Consider the following 13,970-nt stretch of genomic DNA (forward strand, 5'->3'; position numbering starts at 1 on the left):
GGCTCTTCTGAGCTTAAGATATAAGTAAAATACATTAAGAATAAATAAAGAAACTAAGTCTATCTGATGGATAACAATAAGAAATGATATTAAATGCAATAAGCTGATCAGTACGGTACTGTATACCTACTTTTGGACCACTCATGACCTCGTATTTTTCATTATTATTAATATTATTATAAATAATAGTAATAGAGCACAGGCTATAGGTTAGTGGCGATTCATGACCCAAAGATTTAGTAATGAGAAAAGTACTAAGTATTTCTCAATTAATAAATAGAAAATTTAGTGTAAAGAAAATAAAAATATTTACCCTACTTGTAGAGAAAATCCGTTCTTCTTTCTTTGCTTCTGGCAAACTTTTCAATAACTTTGTTATTAAAGTCCTTGATTCCCATAATAAAGTCTCTTTCAATTGATAGCATTGCAAGAGCAGATAACCGTTCCTGAGACATCGAATTTCTCAGAAATGTTTTCACACGTTTCAATGTGCTAAAGCAACGTTCTGCTTCTGATGTTGTCATTGGAATTGTAACGATAATTTTTAGAAGTTTTTCACATTCACTAAACGTTGATGACAAATTATTTTCGCAAATGAAATCTAATAAACAGAGAGCACCAGACATTGCTCTGAACTCTTGCATACCGTAAATTACACCAAGTTCCGTTCGAAGTTTTTTCAGATCTAAGCAAGGATGCGCGTCACATGTCGCTTGCAACTGTTCGTCAGGGAAATGTGTGTTGTACTTCAAAAAGTTGTTGGGGGTAACCAGAGAGGCTGCAGTAAGGTGTCCACTGAAGCTAAATCTGTTTTTGGCCTGGCAAACAATAACATCACACACCTCTTTCGCTTCTCTTTTCCACGCGGAAATGTATTTTCTCCTTTTCTCAGGTGGTTCATATTCAACGTCACCAATATTCTCTCGGACTTCCAATATCTTTCGCTCAAAAGACTGGAGAATCTCTCTGACGTAAACAGCATCAATGTCTCGTTTCTGCAATTGATTGTATAAGATGTCGACGTGAGGCATTATAGAATGAAAAAATGACAGCCAAAAGTTGAAACTTTCCCTTTGTAAAGTTTCAATATGACGGGATGCTTGGTCGATGGTACTATTATTCAAGTCTGTATTTTGGATTGTTTCGAAGCACCTAATCAGCTCTTCTCTATATTCATAAACAGTGTTCACACTCCGCAAATTAAAATTCCATCTCGTTGGAACAGATCGTGGCAACCGCTTTCTTACTATGTCGTCCAATATAGATGTCCGCTGTGGAGAATTTGAAAAGAAAGTACAAATACCCTGTAGATTTGCAAAGAAAATCTTGACGTTTCTATTAGTCGACGCTGCATTTAACATAATCAAATTGAGTTGATGAGCATGACAGTGAACGTAAGCAGCACTTGGATAATCTTTTTTCACAATAGCCTGTACACCACCAGAAGAACCACTCATTACTGCAGCACCGTCGTATGTTTGTGATATCAACTTCTCTTTATTATTTACCACGTGGAGACCAACTTCTTCAATAATACAAGAAGCCAAAGTTCGAGCGTCGTGTTTAGAGGGAGTGACGAAGTTCCAAAATCGTTCCACTGGTTTGCCATTGACAATGTACCTGTAGACAATCACCATTTGAAATACGTTAGCTACGTCACTTGTTTCATCTGCTATGACAGATAAAAATTCCGCCTCTCTTATTTCCTGAGCGATTTCTTCATGGCATACTTCAAGCATGCAGTGGAGAAGCTCATTTTGTATAATTTTTGAGGTACCCTTAAAAACTGTTGCGCTTTCTAAATGACTTTTGAGAGCGCTGTCAAGTTCAGCACTAAAATTAATTAATCCACGAAATACGCCTGGATTTGAAGAAGAGTCTGTTTCATTATGCCCTCTTAAAGCCAGTTCGAAGGCGCCACAAAACCGAATGCAATTGATAATTATATTGAGCACGTACCTGTTTTGCGTCACTTTTTGATTGTGGTTCTGAATGGACAGCCTATAACCAGCATCCAGTTGAGCAGCAATATTCACATTTCCCAACACAGTTAGATTAAGAACGTGTTTTATATGGGCTGACGAATTTTCATGTTTTTTTATTTTGTCGTGCAGATGCTGGATATCCACAACACCTTTTTTACTCCACGCATCTTCCCCTGCCCCGAACAACAAACACGGAAAACAAAACAAAGCATTTTTAATTTCACATCCACATAACCACTTATGCTGTTCGTACAAATTTGGATTAAACTTCCTTGTAAATGTTCGTTTCGCACTTCTTATTACTTGTGTTATATTGAGAGTCGGAGTCGGCCTTCCGATGTTTTTCACAAGTAGCTTTGCTTCTAAACTTCTTTTTGAAAACGGCTCATTTAACAGAGACGTTACAGAATTCATTGTTACTTCACGTATATCAGGGACAGACATAATTATGCAATCACAGCAATCATGTTCCAATGAACAACAAAGACCGGTACACGCACGCACACACACATACACAAACACACAACACTACGAACAGATTCGACAATTCGATCTCACTAGCAGCTTCGTGAACATACTCCCGTCCGACTCTAAATAAAAGATTTTTTCCAGTGTGATTTATTTTGCGTTAAAAGAAACCATCGAAATACTCCCCCTCAAAGACCTTTTAGTAAGAGGGGTGTTAGCCCTTATTTAAGCAGCCAAAGGCGTGGGTGCTAGTAGGCGGAAGGGGGAAGTAAAAAAGGACAAGGGTTTCGTTCCGTATGTTCTACATTGTTTCTGCGAGGACATTGGTTAGTTGAGGGCTTGCAGTCCGCTTTAAAATCTCATCCCCTCCTCCAATTAACGCTCTTTTTTTGCTCTCCAAAAAGGAAAATATTCTGTCTATGCTGCCAAATTTCTACAGATACAAGTGTATTAAATATTGACACCCTGAATCTATCTTCACTCTTCACGGGGTCGCCTTTACTATCTTCATAGCTGCCTTTATCTTACTTGGTTGACAGAACCAACCAATAGTTATGACCACTTGGCAATCTCGCATTTAGGCAAGGCACAAGTTTTTTTTTTTTTCCTCTATGCGACTTGGAGGAGCGGACTATTCCCCTTCAGGCGAGAACCGTGTCAACCAATATTGCAGGGGGAGGGATGGTGGAGAATTTCCCGTTCCAAAGCGTTTCGTTTTGGAAAAGTTGTGTTTGTTGGTAGAATTGTTTGTAAACGATCTGCAAACATAGTAGATCCTTATGAGGCACCATAAGAATCCTTGCACCTCGCAACCCCCGCAGTAGCCACGCTGGGGAGCTTGTCAAACTCGCAAGCAGAAAGCTATTAGCCAACCCCATTTGAAACGCACTTCTTTAAGGAAAGATTATGTTGACAATAAAACGAAAAGTGATTTAGCACAAACAAAAATTGAAAATATTGGAAGGAGGTTTGTACAAACATGCAAACATTAAGAGAAACCGCCGCTGGCATCTGGCACAGGGGCGTCATTTCAGACTTCGCTTGAGGGGGGCAAGAGCACCACCGACAAAAGACTTTCACGTTTTGTACTAGTATAGTAGTAGACAATTGATTAAAGTATATGCATTCCTCAAACTCTTGGGGGGGGGCAATTGCCCCCTCCTGCCCCCCCTAAATGACGCCCCTGATCTGGCATTCCAGAGATGTTGGAAGTCTAGTGTAGTGTGAATACTGTGCAACAGATTATATCGGACAAACATGTTAGACGAGTAGACTAGACACAAGCGTACTCTTATCGTTTTGCTTACTTTTATCTGAAGATGTTTATGAAGAAGTATCCATGCCCAGAGATTATCAAGCACGTTAAAGAGTTAAGGCAAGTACTGGGATAATAGATTTATTAAATACAGGGTTTTCATAAAGTCTGGACTGATTTAATTTGCTTATAATTTTCATAAAAATGCTCATAATGAAATCAAATAAAGTGCAAACGGTAGCGGAAGGATTAAATTTTTAGTTGGCAACACTGTTAGATAAGCGGCAACTCTGAACACGTTGAGAGAGGGAGAGGGAGGGCAAGGCCAATTCTGGTGTGTCGAAAGTTCACCAAAGAGTTTAAAAAGCCGGCACCGACTGAGAGTGCAATCCGAAAGTGGCATGCTAAGTTCTTGGAGACAGGAAGCGTCCTGAACCGTACTCGAAGTGGGAGGCTGCCAACATCGCCTGCAACAGTGAGCAGGGTAAGGGAAAGCATCATCAACAGCCCACAGAAGTCGATTCCTAGACGGTCCTACGCGAATGTGTGGACGTAAATGGCGCCCAGTTGGAGGTGTGGCGGTGAATGAACTGAGCTGGTGCAGATTACAGGTAAAAATTTAATCCTTCCGCTACCGTTTGCACTTTATTTGATTTCAATATGAGCATTTTTATGTAAATTATAAGCGAATTAAATCCGTCCATACTTTATGAAAACCCTGTATTGTTCGAAGAAGCAATTTATGTGGAAAAAATTAAGAAATTCGATAGCATTCAATAACAAAACAACACAACATTTAAATTGGTACAAGCATACAGGACCATAGTCGAACATTTGTTAGGGTTAATATCAGTGGCGTATTTAAGGGGAAGACTTCCGGGCTTAAGAACCCCCGAAATCTTACTTACTATAGTAAAGTATATGAAATATCTTGCAGAATTTTCACATTTTCAAGCAAATCCCCCCCCCCCCGAAAGTTAGCAAAGCTTCCCCCGAAACAAAATCGTAAATACGCCACTGGTTAATATGATAAATAAGAATTCATGACTGGGAAGAACACCTTAGATGTATAGAATCAATCGAACTCCCCCCTTTTTTTTGGCTTACATGAAACGATTGGTACTTACGAGTTATCAGCTGTCCCGATATAACTTTTTAACTATGACAGTACAATGATTCTATCTTCCAGGAGAAGTAAGGTGATTGAGATTTTAAAATCTACACACCAAACAGTAGTCTCAGAACAAAATCAACTCCAATCGCAGGTTCGGCTGATAAAAGATCGTTTCCAGTTGTAGTCGTAGATGGTATATTGCAGAACGTCAATCACTTAACATAAGTAAAGGCAAAGATATCAAAAACTGCGAAGATCTGGCAGAAGTATTCATGAAAAATATTAAAACGAAGTACTGGAACTACGATGAGGATAATCTGTTTTTGACATTTATCAACAAAACTCCATAAAGACTACTACAAGGCAAAAAAGAAGTAATACAACTATACCTACTCAATGCAAAATCACTGACACCACAAACATAGTAAATGTCAAGATGCAGAAAATACTTTCGCATGATTGTACAAAAAATGAACTAACATAATACTTGGACCAGAAAACGCTTTACTGTAGAAAGACGAAGAGGAAAAGTTTTTTAGTTTCATGGTGTTCAGAAGATTCTTCTACGCATTGCTCATTGGATCCATCTACGTAGCAGTCAAGAAGAGTCAGATATGAAAATAATTCTCCATTCTGTCGGAAAAAAAGACAAGGGTGATAAATTGTTTATTTTTGCACAAAATATAGATATTTTGGTCGGTTGTCATATTTTGTGCCCAGTTCAAAAGACAATTTCGATTGGAGATGTATTCAATGCACGAGACAGTCTTGGGAAGTAACGTAACGCAAGTAACGCGTTACTTGTAACCCGTTACTTTTTAAGTAACGTTTCCTAGTAACGCGTTACATTTTTTTCCAAATTAACTATAACGGTAACGCGTTACAAATTTTTAAGTAACGTACCTAGTTTGCGTTAATTTTTTTCGCGTTACATTTCGGATGAGTAACCACAATATATGTATATTTCTTTAGGAAACAAATGTTTCTTTCCTGTAAGTGAATTTCTCAGAATAGAACAATGGAGCATGAACGATGTCGGTGACCGACGATTCCTACACTGTTCGCCTTTTCCCGTTTCGTCTTATGATCTCTAGCAATGAAATTTGCATGTAAAACCTGTTATCACTTTTCATCTTAATGCAAGGCGGAACGGGAAATCTCGATGTGCATTTTCCCGTTTCGCCTTACGAACTTTATGTTGGTAGGCTTGCAAATACATTCATAGATACAATTTGATTTGTTTATTTATATAACAAAATATAGTGCCACTTGCTGTTTTTTTGGAAAATGAGGACAGCCTCAGGGAAATAACGTGTACTGATTGCAAGTACCTGGAAGATTTTCTTAGATTTTGACAGCTCCAAATCAATACATTCAGTGAGTGAACTACGAGTGCAGTGGTACTGGTAGTATATTTTACTTTGATTTGTATTGTTTTTATAAAGATGGAGAACGAAAATATTTTATCATTCGAACATTTGAAAGAATACTTTTTTTTTTTTTTTAAGCTGAAGATGATAGTGAACAGAATATAAAAGTAAAGTGGTGCCCCGGCCGGAAATATTTATCAGTAACTAGGGTGCCATAATTAACGACATACAGTAAGGGGTTAATATGAATAATCTGTGTTTTGATGAGCAAGCCTACTTTATTGATGTAATGTTGATGGTATGTAATATTAGAGTTCTTTTAGATCAATTTGCGTATCCTAAAGTCCGGTTGATTACAAAGTTTGGAACAACTAGCTTTAAAAAGCATGTATCGATTTTAGAGTTATTGGCAAGTTTTGATTTACTCCAGTTCATGTGTTCTCATTTTGTCAGTTGTAGTGTAATGTTTCTCTATATTCTGTGTTTTTAATTTTACATAGCAACATTGCTATTGTTATATAATTAGTTTAGCAGAATAATAATAAGCAACCATTTTTTTCTAACGCTTAGGGATGGGCACGAGTCAAGCTAAACCTCGACTCGAATCCAACTCGAGTTTCGAGTCGAGTCAAAAGTAATATTCTCGAGTCGAGTTCCGAGCCGATTCACTGTTTTTGGCGTCGAGTTCTAGTCGAGTCGAGTTTGATAAATGGCTCGCTCGTTTTAACTCGTTTTGAAATCATGACCTGATTACACTGGAAAGCGAAAGCCATGAGAAATGTAAGCTAAGCAGTAATATGGAATACTTTTAGTGTTGCTCACGAGAGGGGACACTGCTCGCATCTTGTCTCGTCTCGATAGCGAGACTACAAGAGATTTTTTTATAACAAGCTTAGCTCGGCTCGGCTTAACTGAGCCGATGGCTCGAGCCGTCTAGCTTGGGGTGAACTATCGGCTCGAGCTGGCTTGGTTGGGATGAGTCAGCTGCTCGGTTCGGTTCAACTGAGCCAAGGGCTCTAGCAGAGTCGGTTGGGTGAGCTGTTGGCTCGGCTCACTTCTCGGTTTGGGTCGATAGTGAATGAGCTGTGAGCCGAGCTGCTCGAGTCGTTGACAATTCTAAACCCGTGTGGAGCAGTTTTGAAGATATTTGGCCAGTGCCCTATAACATTTAACAAAGTTTGGCTCGAGCCCGAATAGTCAACCTAGACCCTCAACCCAAATTCAGAAGCTTGTGAACAATGTCCTTGACTCCTAGACTTCACGACTACCGAGGTTGGCAATCAATTACTTTTTTAGTATTCAGATATAAACCGCCTATCTTTCATATTTATACATAGTGTCGTTATAATAATAATAATAATAATAATAATAATAATAATAATAATAATAATAATAATAATAATAATAATAATAATAATAATAATAATAATAATAATAATAATAAAATAATAATAATAATAATAATAATAATAATAATAATAATAATAATAATAATAATAATAATAATAATAATAAGAAGAAGAAGAAGAAGAAGAAGAAGAAGAAGAAGAAGAAGTTGTAGTAACAGTAGTTGATAATAATTATATTGTCTATGTAAGATGCTTGAAGAGAGTACTCGAAACTATACACCAGATTTGGCTCGATTCGGCTCGAAACTCTACCCGAATTCGAGTCAAGTTGGAGGAAATTTTTCAAGCCGAGTTCTCGGGTCGTGCTCAAAGATGTCTGTTTCTAGTCGAATCGAGTTTCAAAGAAAACTTGCTCGAACTCACTCGTGCCCATCCCTACGAGTAACGCAGTATGGGATTTTAGTGAATGTTACATTGCATTAAAATGTTCATATAGCTGTCAAGTAAAAATTTGTCCTTGCATTTACATAAATCGATTCAGAACGTGCAATAATAATAATAATAATAATAATAATAATAATAATAATAATAATAATAATAATAATAATAATAATAATAATAATAATAATAATAGTGGTAGTAATAGTAGTACGGAAAACTGAAGCAATAAGATTTTTTTCACATATCCAAAGTTTCGGACCTTAAAGTAACTCGTTAGTAACGCGTTACTTTCGAAGTAAAGTAACGGTTACTTTTTTGAGACAAGTAACGTGTTTGTAATGCGTTACATTTTAAGAGATACTTGTAACGCGTTACATTTTTAGAAGTAACTTACGCAACACTGGCTCGAGGTGCATTAAAAGCTTCTGCACTCCCAGCATTTCATTCGCTTTCCGGATGTAATAGCAGAGATATTTTGTTAGTAAAAGGGAAAATTTCATATTGGAAAGTTTTCTGTTTTGCATCACATGATATGCTATCAGAACTTGGTTCACTACGGAATCAAGATTTTATTCCTGATAAAGTGATGATAGCCTTAGAAATTTCATCTGCCAAATCTCCCAACCAAAATCAAATATTTGCATTCTTCAATATTTGCGATGGTATATCTTCCCGAATAAACAGACAAGTTGGGAAAAGTTACCAAGCGTTCATTTATACCTGCCATGAAAAGAATTAATTATCAACTTATGATTTGAAATCAAGACTGTAATTATCAACAACAAAAATTCAGATTAATGTAACTGCATTATGTTAATTATTTTTATCTTTCATTCATGTAAAAACCTATAGTTGATCTCGCCTTCTTCTAAAAAAGTACTATCTTTCATTTTCCATTTGTACAATATATATATAAAGGTAACCAAGAAGGCCCTTTCGCTTTTTCACCCATCGCGGTAGAACTAGGTGGGCCGTGAAGCGAAGAAGGTATCAAGTGCATTTTGCACCTCTACTAGCGATTTGAACTGGTGTCCTCTCAAGTGATTGCCCAAGGAATGGAACAGGTGATAATCGGACGGTGCAATGTCCGGGAGTACGGCGGATGCAATAGTGTTTCCCATCCAAGACATAGAATGGTGTCCCGGGTCACTCTAGCCACATGGGGCTTAGCATTGTCCTGTAACAGGAGGAACTCTTTGCAATTCAGAAGTGCTGGCTCCAGAATTTTGAGTGTTTCTTGGAGACGGATCAACAATACACAGTTGCGTTGGTGCTCTGACCAGCTGGTAGCAGTTCCCGATGCACAGATGACGCGAGCATTCCACCAAACACACAGTAGGACCTTCTTCTGTGCAGTGCTGGTTTCGGCTGTTTTGGAACCGGTTCATGGGATGCAAACCAACGATGACGGCGCCGTGGAGCTTCGTACAGGACCGACTTCTCATCACATGTCAACACCTTGTCCAGAAATGGCTCCTTCCTCAGACGAGACAGCAAAGAAACACAGACGTGTGCTCGCGTTGCCTTCTGGTCCGGAGTTAAATTATGTGGGACTTATCGACCTAACTTGTAGTGCTTCTCAAGTTGATGGAGGTGCTGACATAAGGTTTATCAACTCACACTGAATTGTAGTCCCAAGTCCTCACATATCTTACCGCTGTTCGCTTCAATTGCCGCCTGAAGATCTTCATTTTGTGCATGTGTTGGACTTCCGAGACGTGGTGCGTCTTCGAGTGTTTCCTCATCGTCCTTAAACTTGTTAAACCACCGCTGCACTCTCCACGTAGTCACGACACCCTCACCAAAGGCCCGGCCTATCTTCCGCCCCGCTGCAGCGGCGTGACCCCAGTTTGAACTCGTACAGTATACATTCCCATATAAAGCACTGTGGAGGTTCCATGTTTACAGTGTCCTTACGCAAGTTCACGGTGTAACTGTCACAACCAGGGAGTGTGTTTTATACACCTACACCAACAACTGGCCTTCGCCTTATCTCCATTTGCATTCAACTCACGGTGAGAGGGCGAATTGATAATAGACCTCACGGTGAGAGGGCGAATTGAAAATATATATATACAGTATATGCTTTTACTGTTTGTTCCAGTAACTCATTTTACAAATAATATTACAACCTCGTTCCAAAATAACTGCAAGGAAATTTATTTAACTTGCAAATAAGATATTAAGAAAAAAGAGTAGGCTGATGGACAACAAAGATAATGTTTATTTGGCTCTCATTGTCACTACCATTGACCGAGATTCCATCATACAAACATATTAGATATCATATTTTAGGTATTTTTCTGCGATTTCCTTTTGTTACTCGTATATCTCATAAAACAACGAAAATAATTTTTATTTCTTGAATCGAGTTGTCCGCCATTTTGATGATGTCATTATGTCTATACACCATGCACCAGTGAGTGACACCATCCAAATCATTTACCAGAAGGCTTCTCTAAATTAAAAAAGAAAGTCACTCACTCATGTTATCTTCACTAAAGCCGCCACGGGATGACATGTTAAGAAGTAAAATTTTACTCGTGACTGCCATTTTGATGACGTAATGAATGTATTATATGTCATATCTCCATTATTTATTAACCAATTTTCTTCGTTAATAGCTCATTTTAAAGGTAAGTAATTTTCCATAAAAATTTTTATGTAAGTGTTTTCTCTAAAGTTAACGGTTTCGGAGTTATTTTTGTTTATTTCATAAATAATTGTTCAATAATTCATTAAATTATTAAATAACTCCTAAACCTTTAGTTTTAGAAGAAATACTTACATGACAGTTTTTATGGAAAATTTAATTTCCTTCAAAATGAGCTATGGGAAAAGAAAATCGGCCCATAAACAACGGAGATAATGCTTGCTTTTTTTAAGCGAGCTGTCAGGCATTTTGATGACATCATCATGTCTACACGCCACGCACCAGTGAGTGACACCATCGAAATTATTCACCAGAAGGCTCCTCAAAATTAAAAAAATTACCCTCTCATCTTATCTTCACGAAAGCTGCCACGGGATGACATGTGCTCCCCTACTAATATTTATATACACTCATTTTAACGCTAGCAGCCATATTGGATTACAAATGGTACTCTTTGAGTTTTGTGGATATCTACTACTTACCATAAACGTAAATACCACGTTTCGCTTCTGCAACACCAGTAGTTAGAGCTGGACATGCGTTCGATACATAGTGCGGCATTTTGAACTGAAAATGTCGCGTTTTTGAACATTTCGTATCTTTTGGTCACCTATTGATCAACATTCATGCCAAATTTGGTTTTCCTAGCTTCTGCAGTTTGGTATGCCTATCCTTTCGATATAGGTTTTAAGCGGCCATCTTGGATTCAAAGTGGCCATAGATTTTCTAGTAAGTTCTTGTTTACATTTTGACACAGGGTTGTCGTACAAAGTCGAGACTTGTTCCATCTTCTTCCATTTAATAACAACTTTCAAACGATGTGCTACTTAACCTCTCTTGGCATTTGAAACTTTTTAGCTGGACCCCACCTGGGACCCTGAGGGGGACCTGGGACAAAACGTTTTAACTTAAATCGGTATATTTTGAAAATAATACCACACTTCCTTTCCTGTTTTCATATTTGTCTCATCGTTTCCGATTTATTGGGGTGGCCATGAACTTTTCAATTAAGTTTTTGTTTACATTTTGGCTCGCCGCCATTTTGCACAGGGTTGTCGTAGATAGTCCAGATTTGCTCGTTTTCTTTCATTTTCTAACAGTTTTCAAACGATGTGCTACTTAATCCCCCTTGCCGTTTGGAAATTTTGAGTTGGACCCCATCTGGGACTCTGCGAGGGACCCTGGGGTAATTTTTTTTTTATCCCAAAGAGTATGTCCTTGAAAATGATGATATATGTGTTTTCCATTTCCATTTCCGAATTTTCCATTTACCAAACCGTTTCCCAACGAATGACTCGATTCAAACTATTCTGCCAGTATTTTTTTTTTTGGTAGCTTTTACATTACAAAATATGTTGTAACTCATGACATTCCACCTGGTGGCACGTAATAAGCTTGGGATTCGTCTAGTTATAACATAAAGGATGCAAACACAATTGTCTCCTTCAGATCTCAGCGGAGCACCTTCGTGACCCTCTCTTGTGACAATATTGTGAAATAACCATGCTTCTAGCTTATTTTTCTCGTGTTTTATTTTTCTGTGATTTCTTATTGTGGTTATTGCTTTACTTTGGAAGTTGGTTTTATGAATGGGAACTACCTTGAAAGGATTAATTTTATGAACCTCTTCTAATTTTAGGTTTCCACTGTGCAAAGCACTAGATCGCTTCTAAATGGAATTTACAACTATAACTGTCTAGTATGATGTTCTGGTACTATTGTGCAGAACTGTTTGAGGACACTAACCGCAATAATTTTTAAAATCACATTATTATTATTATTATTATTATTATTATTATTATTATTATTATTATTATTATTATTATTATTATTATTATTATTATTATTATTATTATTATTATTATTATTAAAGGTTGTAACAGCTGTTGCTAAATTTTCTTCCGCGAATTCCTGGATCACCACAAATTATTTCCGCTGGGCGTCCATCTGAAATCATCACTTGCTACAAACTGGCAATTTGGTCTTGGTCCGTCTTGGCTAGGGCCAAATTAACCCACATGAAGGCCCGGGGCTAGAAAAAATGTGTGATCCCTGCTGAATTCGCCTAATACATTTCTGTGAAAGTACAGTAGAAAGTTAAGGAAACGCACGTAGTTCTGCGATATCAATCACGCCATGCATTATATGATAGTATACCTAATGAAACTTTCCCCAAATGCATAACAAACACAAAAAGTTAAGTTACCCTATCATATAAATGTAATAAATAAAAAATAACAATGATTGCATGTTGTATGATTCCTTTTTTATACAGTCAGTTGAGATTTTGATCAGAGTGGAGGCCCCCGTCTACCTAGAAGCTTAGGTCTACAGCCCCCTTGTTAATCCGGCCATGCTATGGATTGTTGTACCAGAGTTTAAACGGCGGACAAACATCTTGGCATTTGAAGGCGGCGCTCCAAGTTTCTTTTAAATGCTGCTAGGAAATGAGAGTCCAGCGATATTGCCACGTTTATTTTGTACACATCCACGTCTATCCTCTGCCACCTGATCGCTCTGTAGTTCGTCTGTTTAGCCATAGCCACACCCCTTAGCACTCGGCAACATCGCGTCAGAGCTAGCGTTTTATTCGTTTAGCTGAAATGCCAAGATGTTTGTCACAGGCTTTAGTTTCCTTTTTAACTTTACGTTGAACCAAAAGGGAAAAAACCCATTCTGTCAATCAACTGACTGATGTAAAGAGACCAAATATTGATCTGATGCCAAAACTTATTTTTGCATTTATTTATTATTATCTTATGTTCTTGGTACCTAATTAGCCGAATCCGTGAGCAGAGTTGGTAACTTACCATTCCAAACACACGAAGGATTAATCCCACAGAGACATTTCGGGAACTGCATATACGAGATTTGATAAAAAAAAAAAAAAAAAAAAAGTGCTGGATTTTATAGCACATATTCATTACTTCTTTCTCCTACGCAATATTATTAACGTTGTTTCTATACGTGTCGTTTGCGTGTGCGAAATATGAATTAGTGCGTTGTACTGTTTTGAAATTTAGAAAAACTGAAAATCAAAATGAAATCTTTCAGTTTTTAACCTCCCGCGATTACACTATTTAGGCTAAGGGAGACAAATAATTAAAGCAAGTGGAAGATAATGGAATAATTGGTGGAATGAGAATGTCAGAGGTAACGGGAGTACTCCAATAGAAACCCACCAACACGTTGTTGTCCAATACAAACCGAGGATCGAACCAAGGACCCTACGCATCAGCGGTAATCTCTCTACCACTGAGCTAGCGTGCTCACCTTTTGAAATTTAGAGTGTACAAAAATGTAACAGAGAGAAACTTCACAGGTAAGCAGTATCG

General features: G+C 37.8%; 1 protein-coding gene across 1 annotated transcript; it reads right to left on the minus strand.

Annotated features, from left to right (window-relative positions):
• Positions 1 to 314: 314 nt before the first annotated feature.
• Positions 315 to 1,739, minus strand: LOC145667538 (zinc finger MYM-type protein 1-like). Its single transcript, XM_081735012.1, has one exon. The coding sequence runs from the start codon at positions 1,737 to 1,739 to the stop codon at positions 315 to 317; it is 1,425 nt and encodes a 474-aa protein (XP_081591138.1).
• Positions 1,740 to 13,970: the final 12,231 nt, after the last annotated feature.

Source organism: Thermobia domestica, chromosome 13 (genome assembly GCF_964235325.1).
Source record: "Thermobia domestica chromosome 13, izTheDome1.hap1.1, whole genome shotgun sequence".
Lineage (NCBI taxonomy): Eukaryota > Metazoa > Arthropoda > Insecta > Zygentoma > Lepismatidae > Thermobia > Thermobia domestica.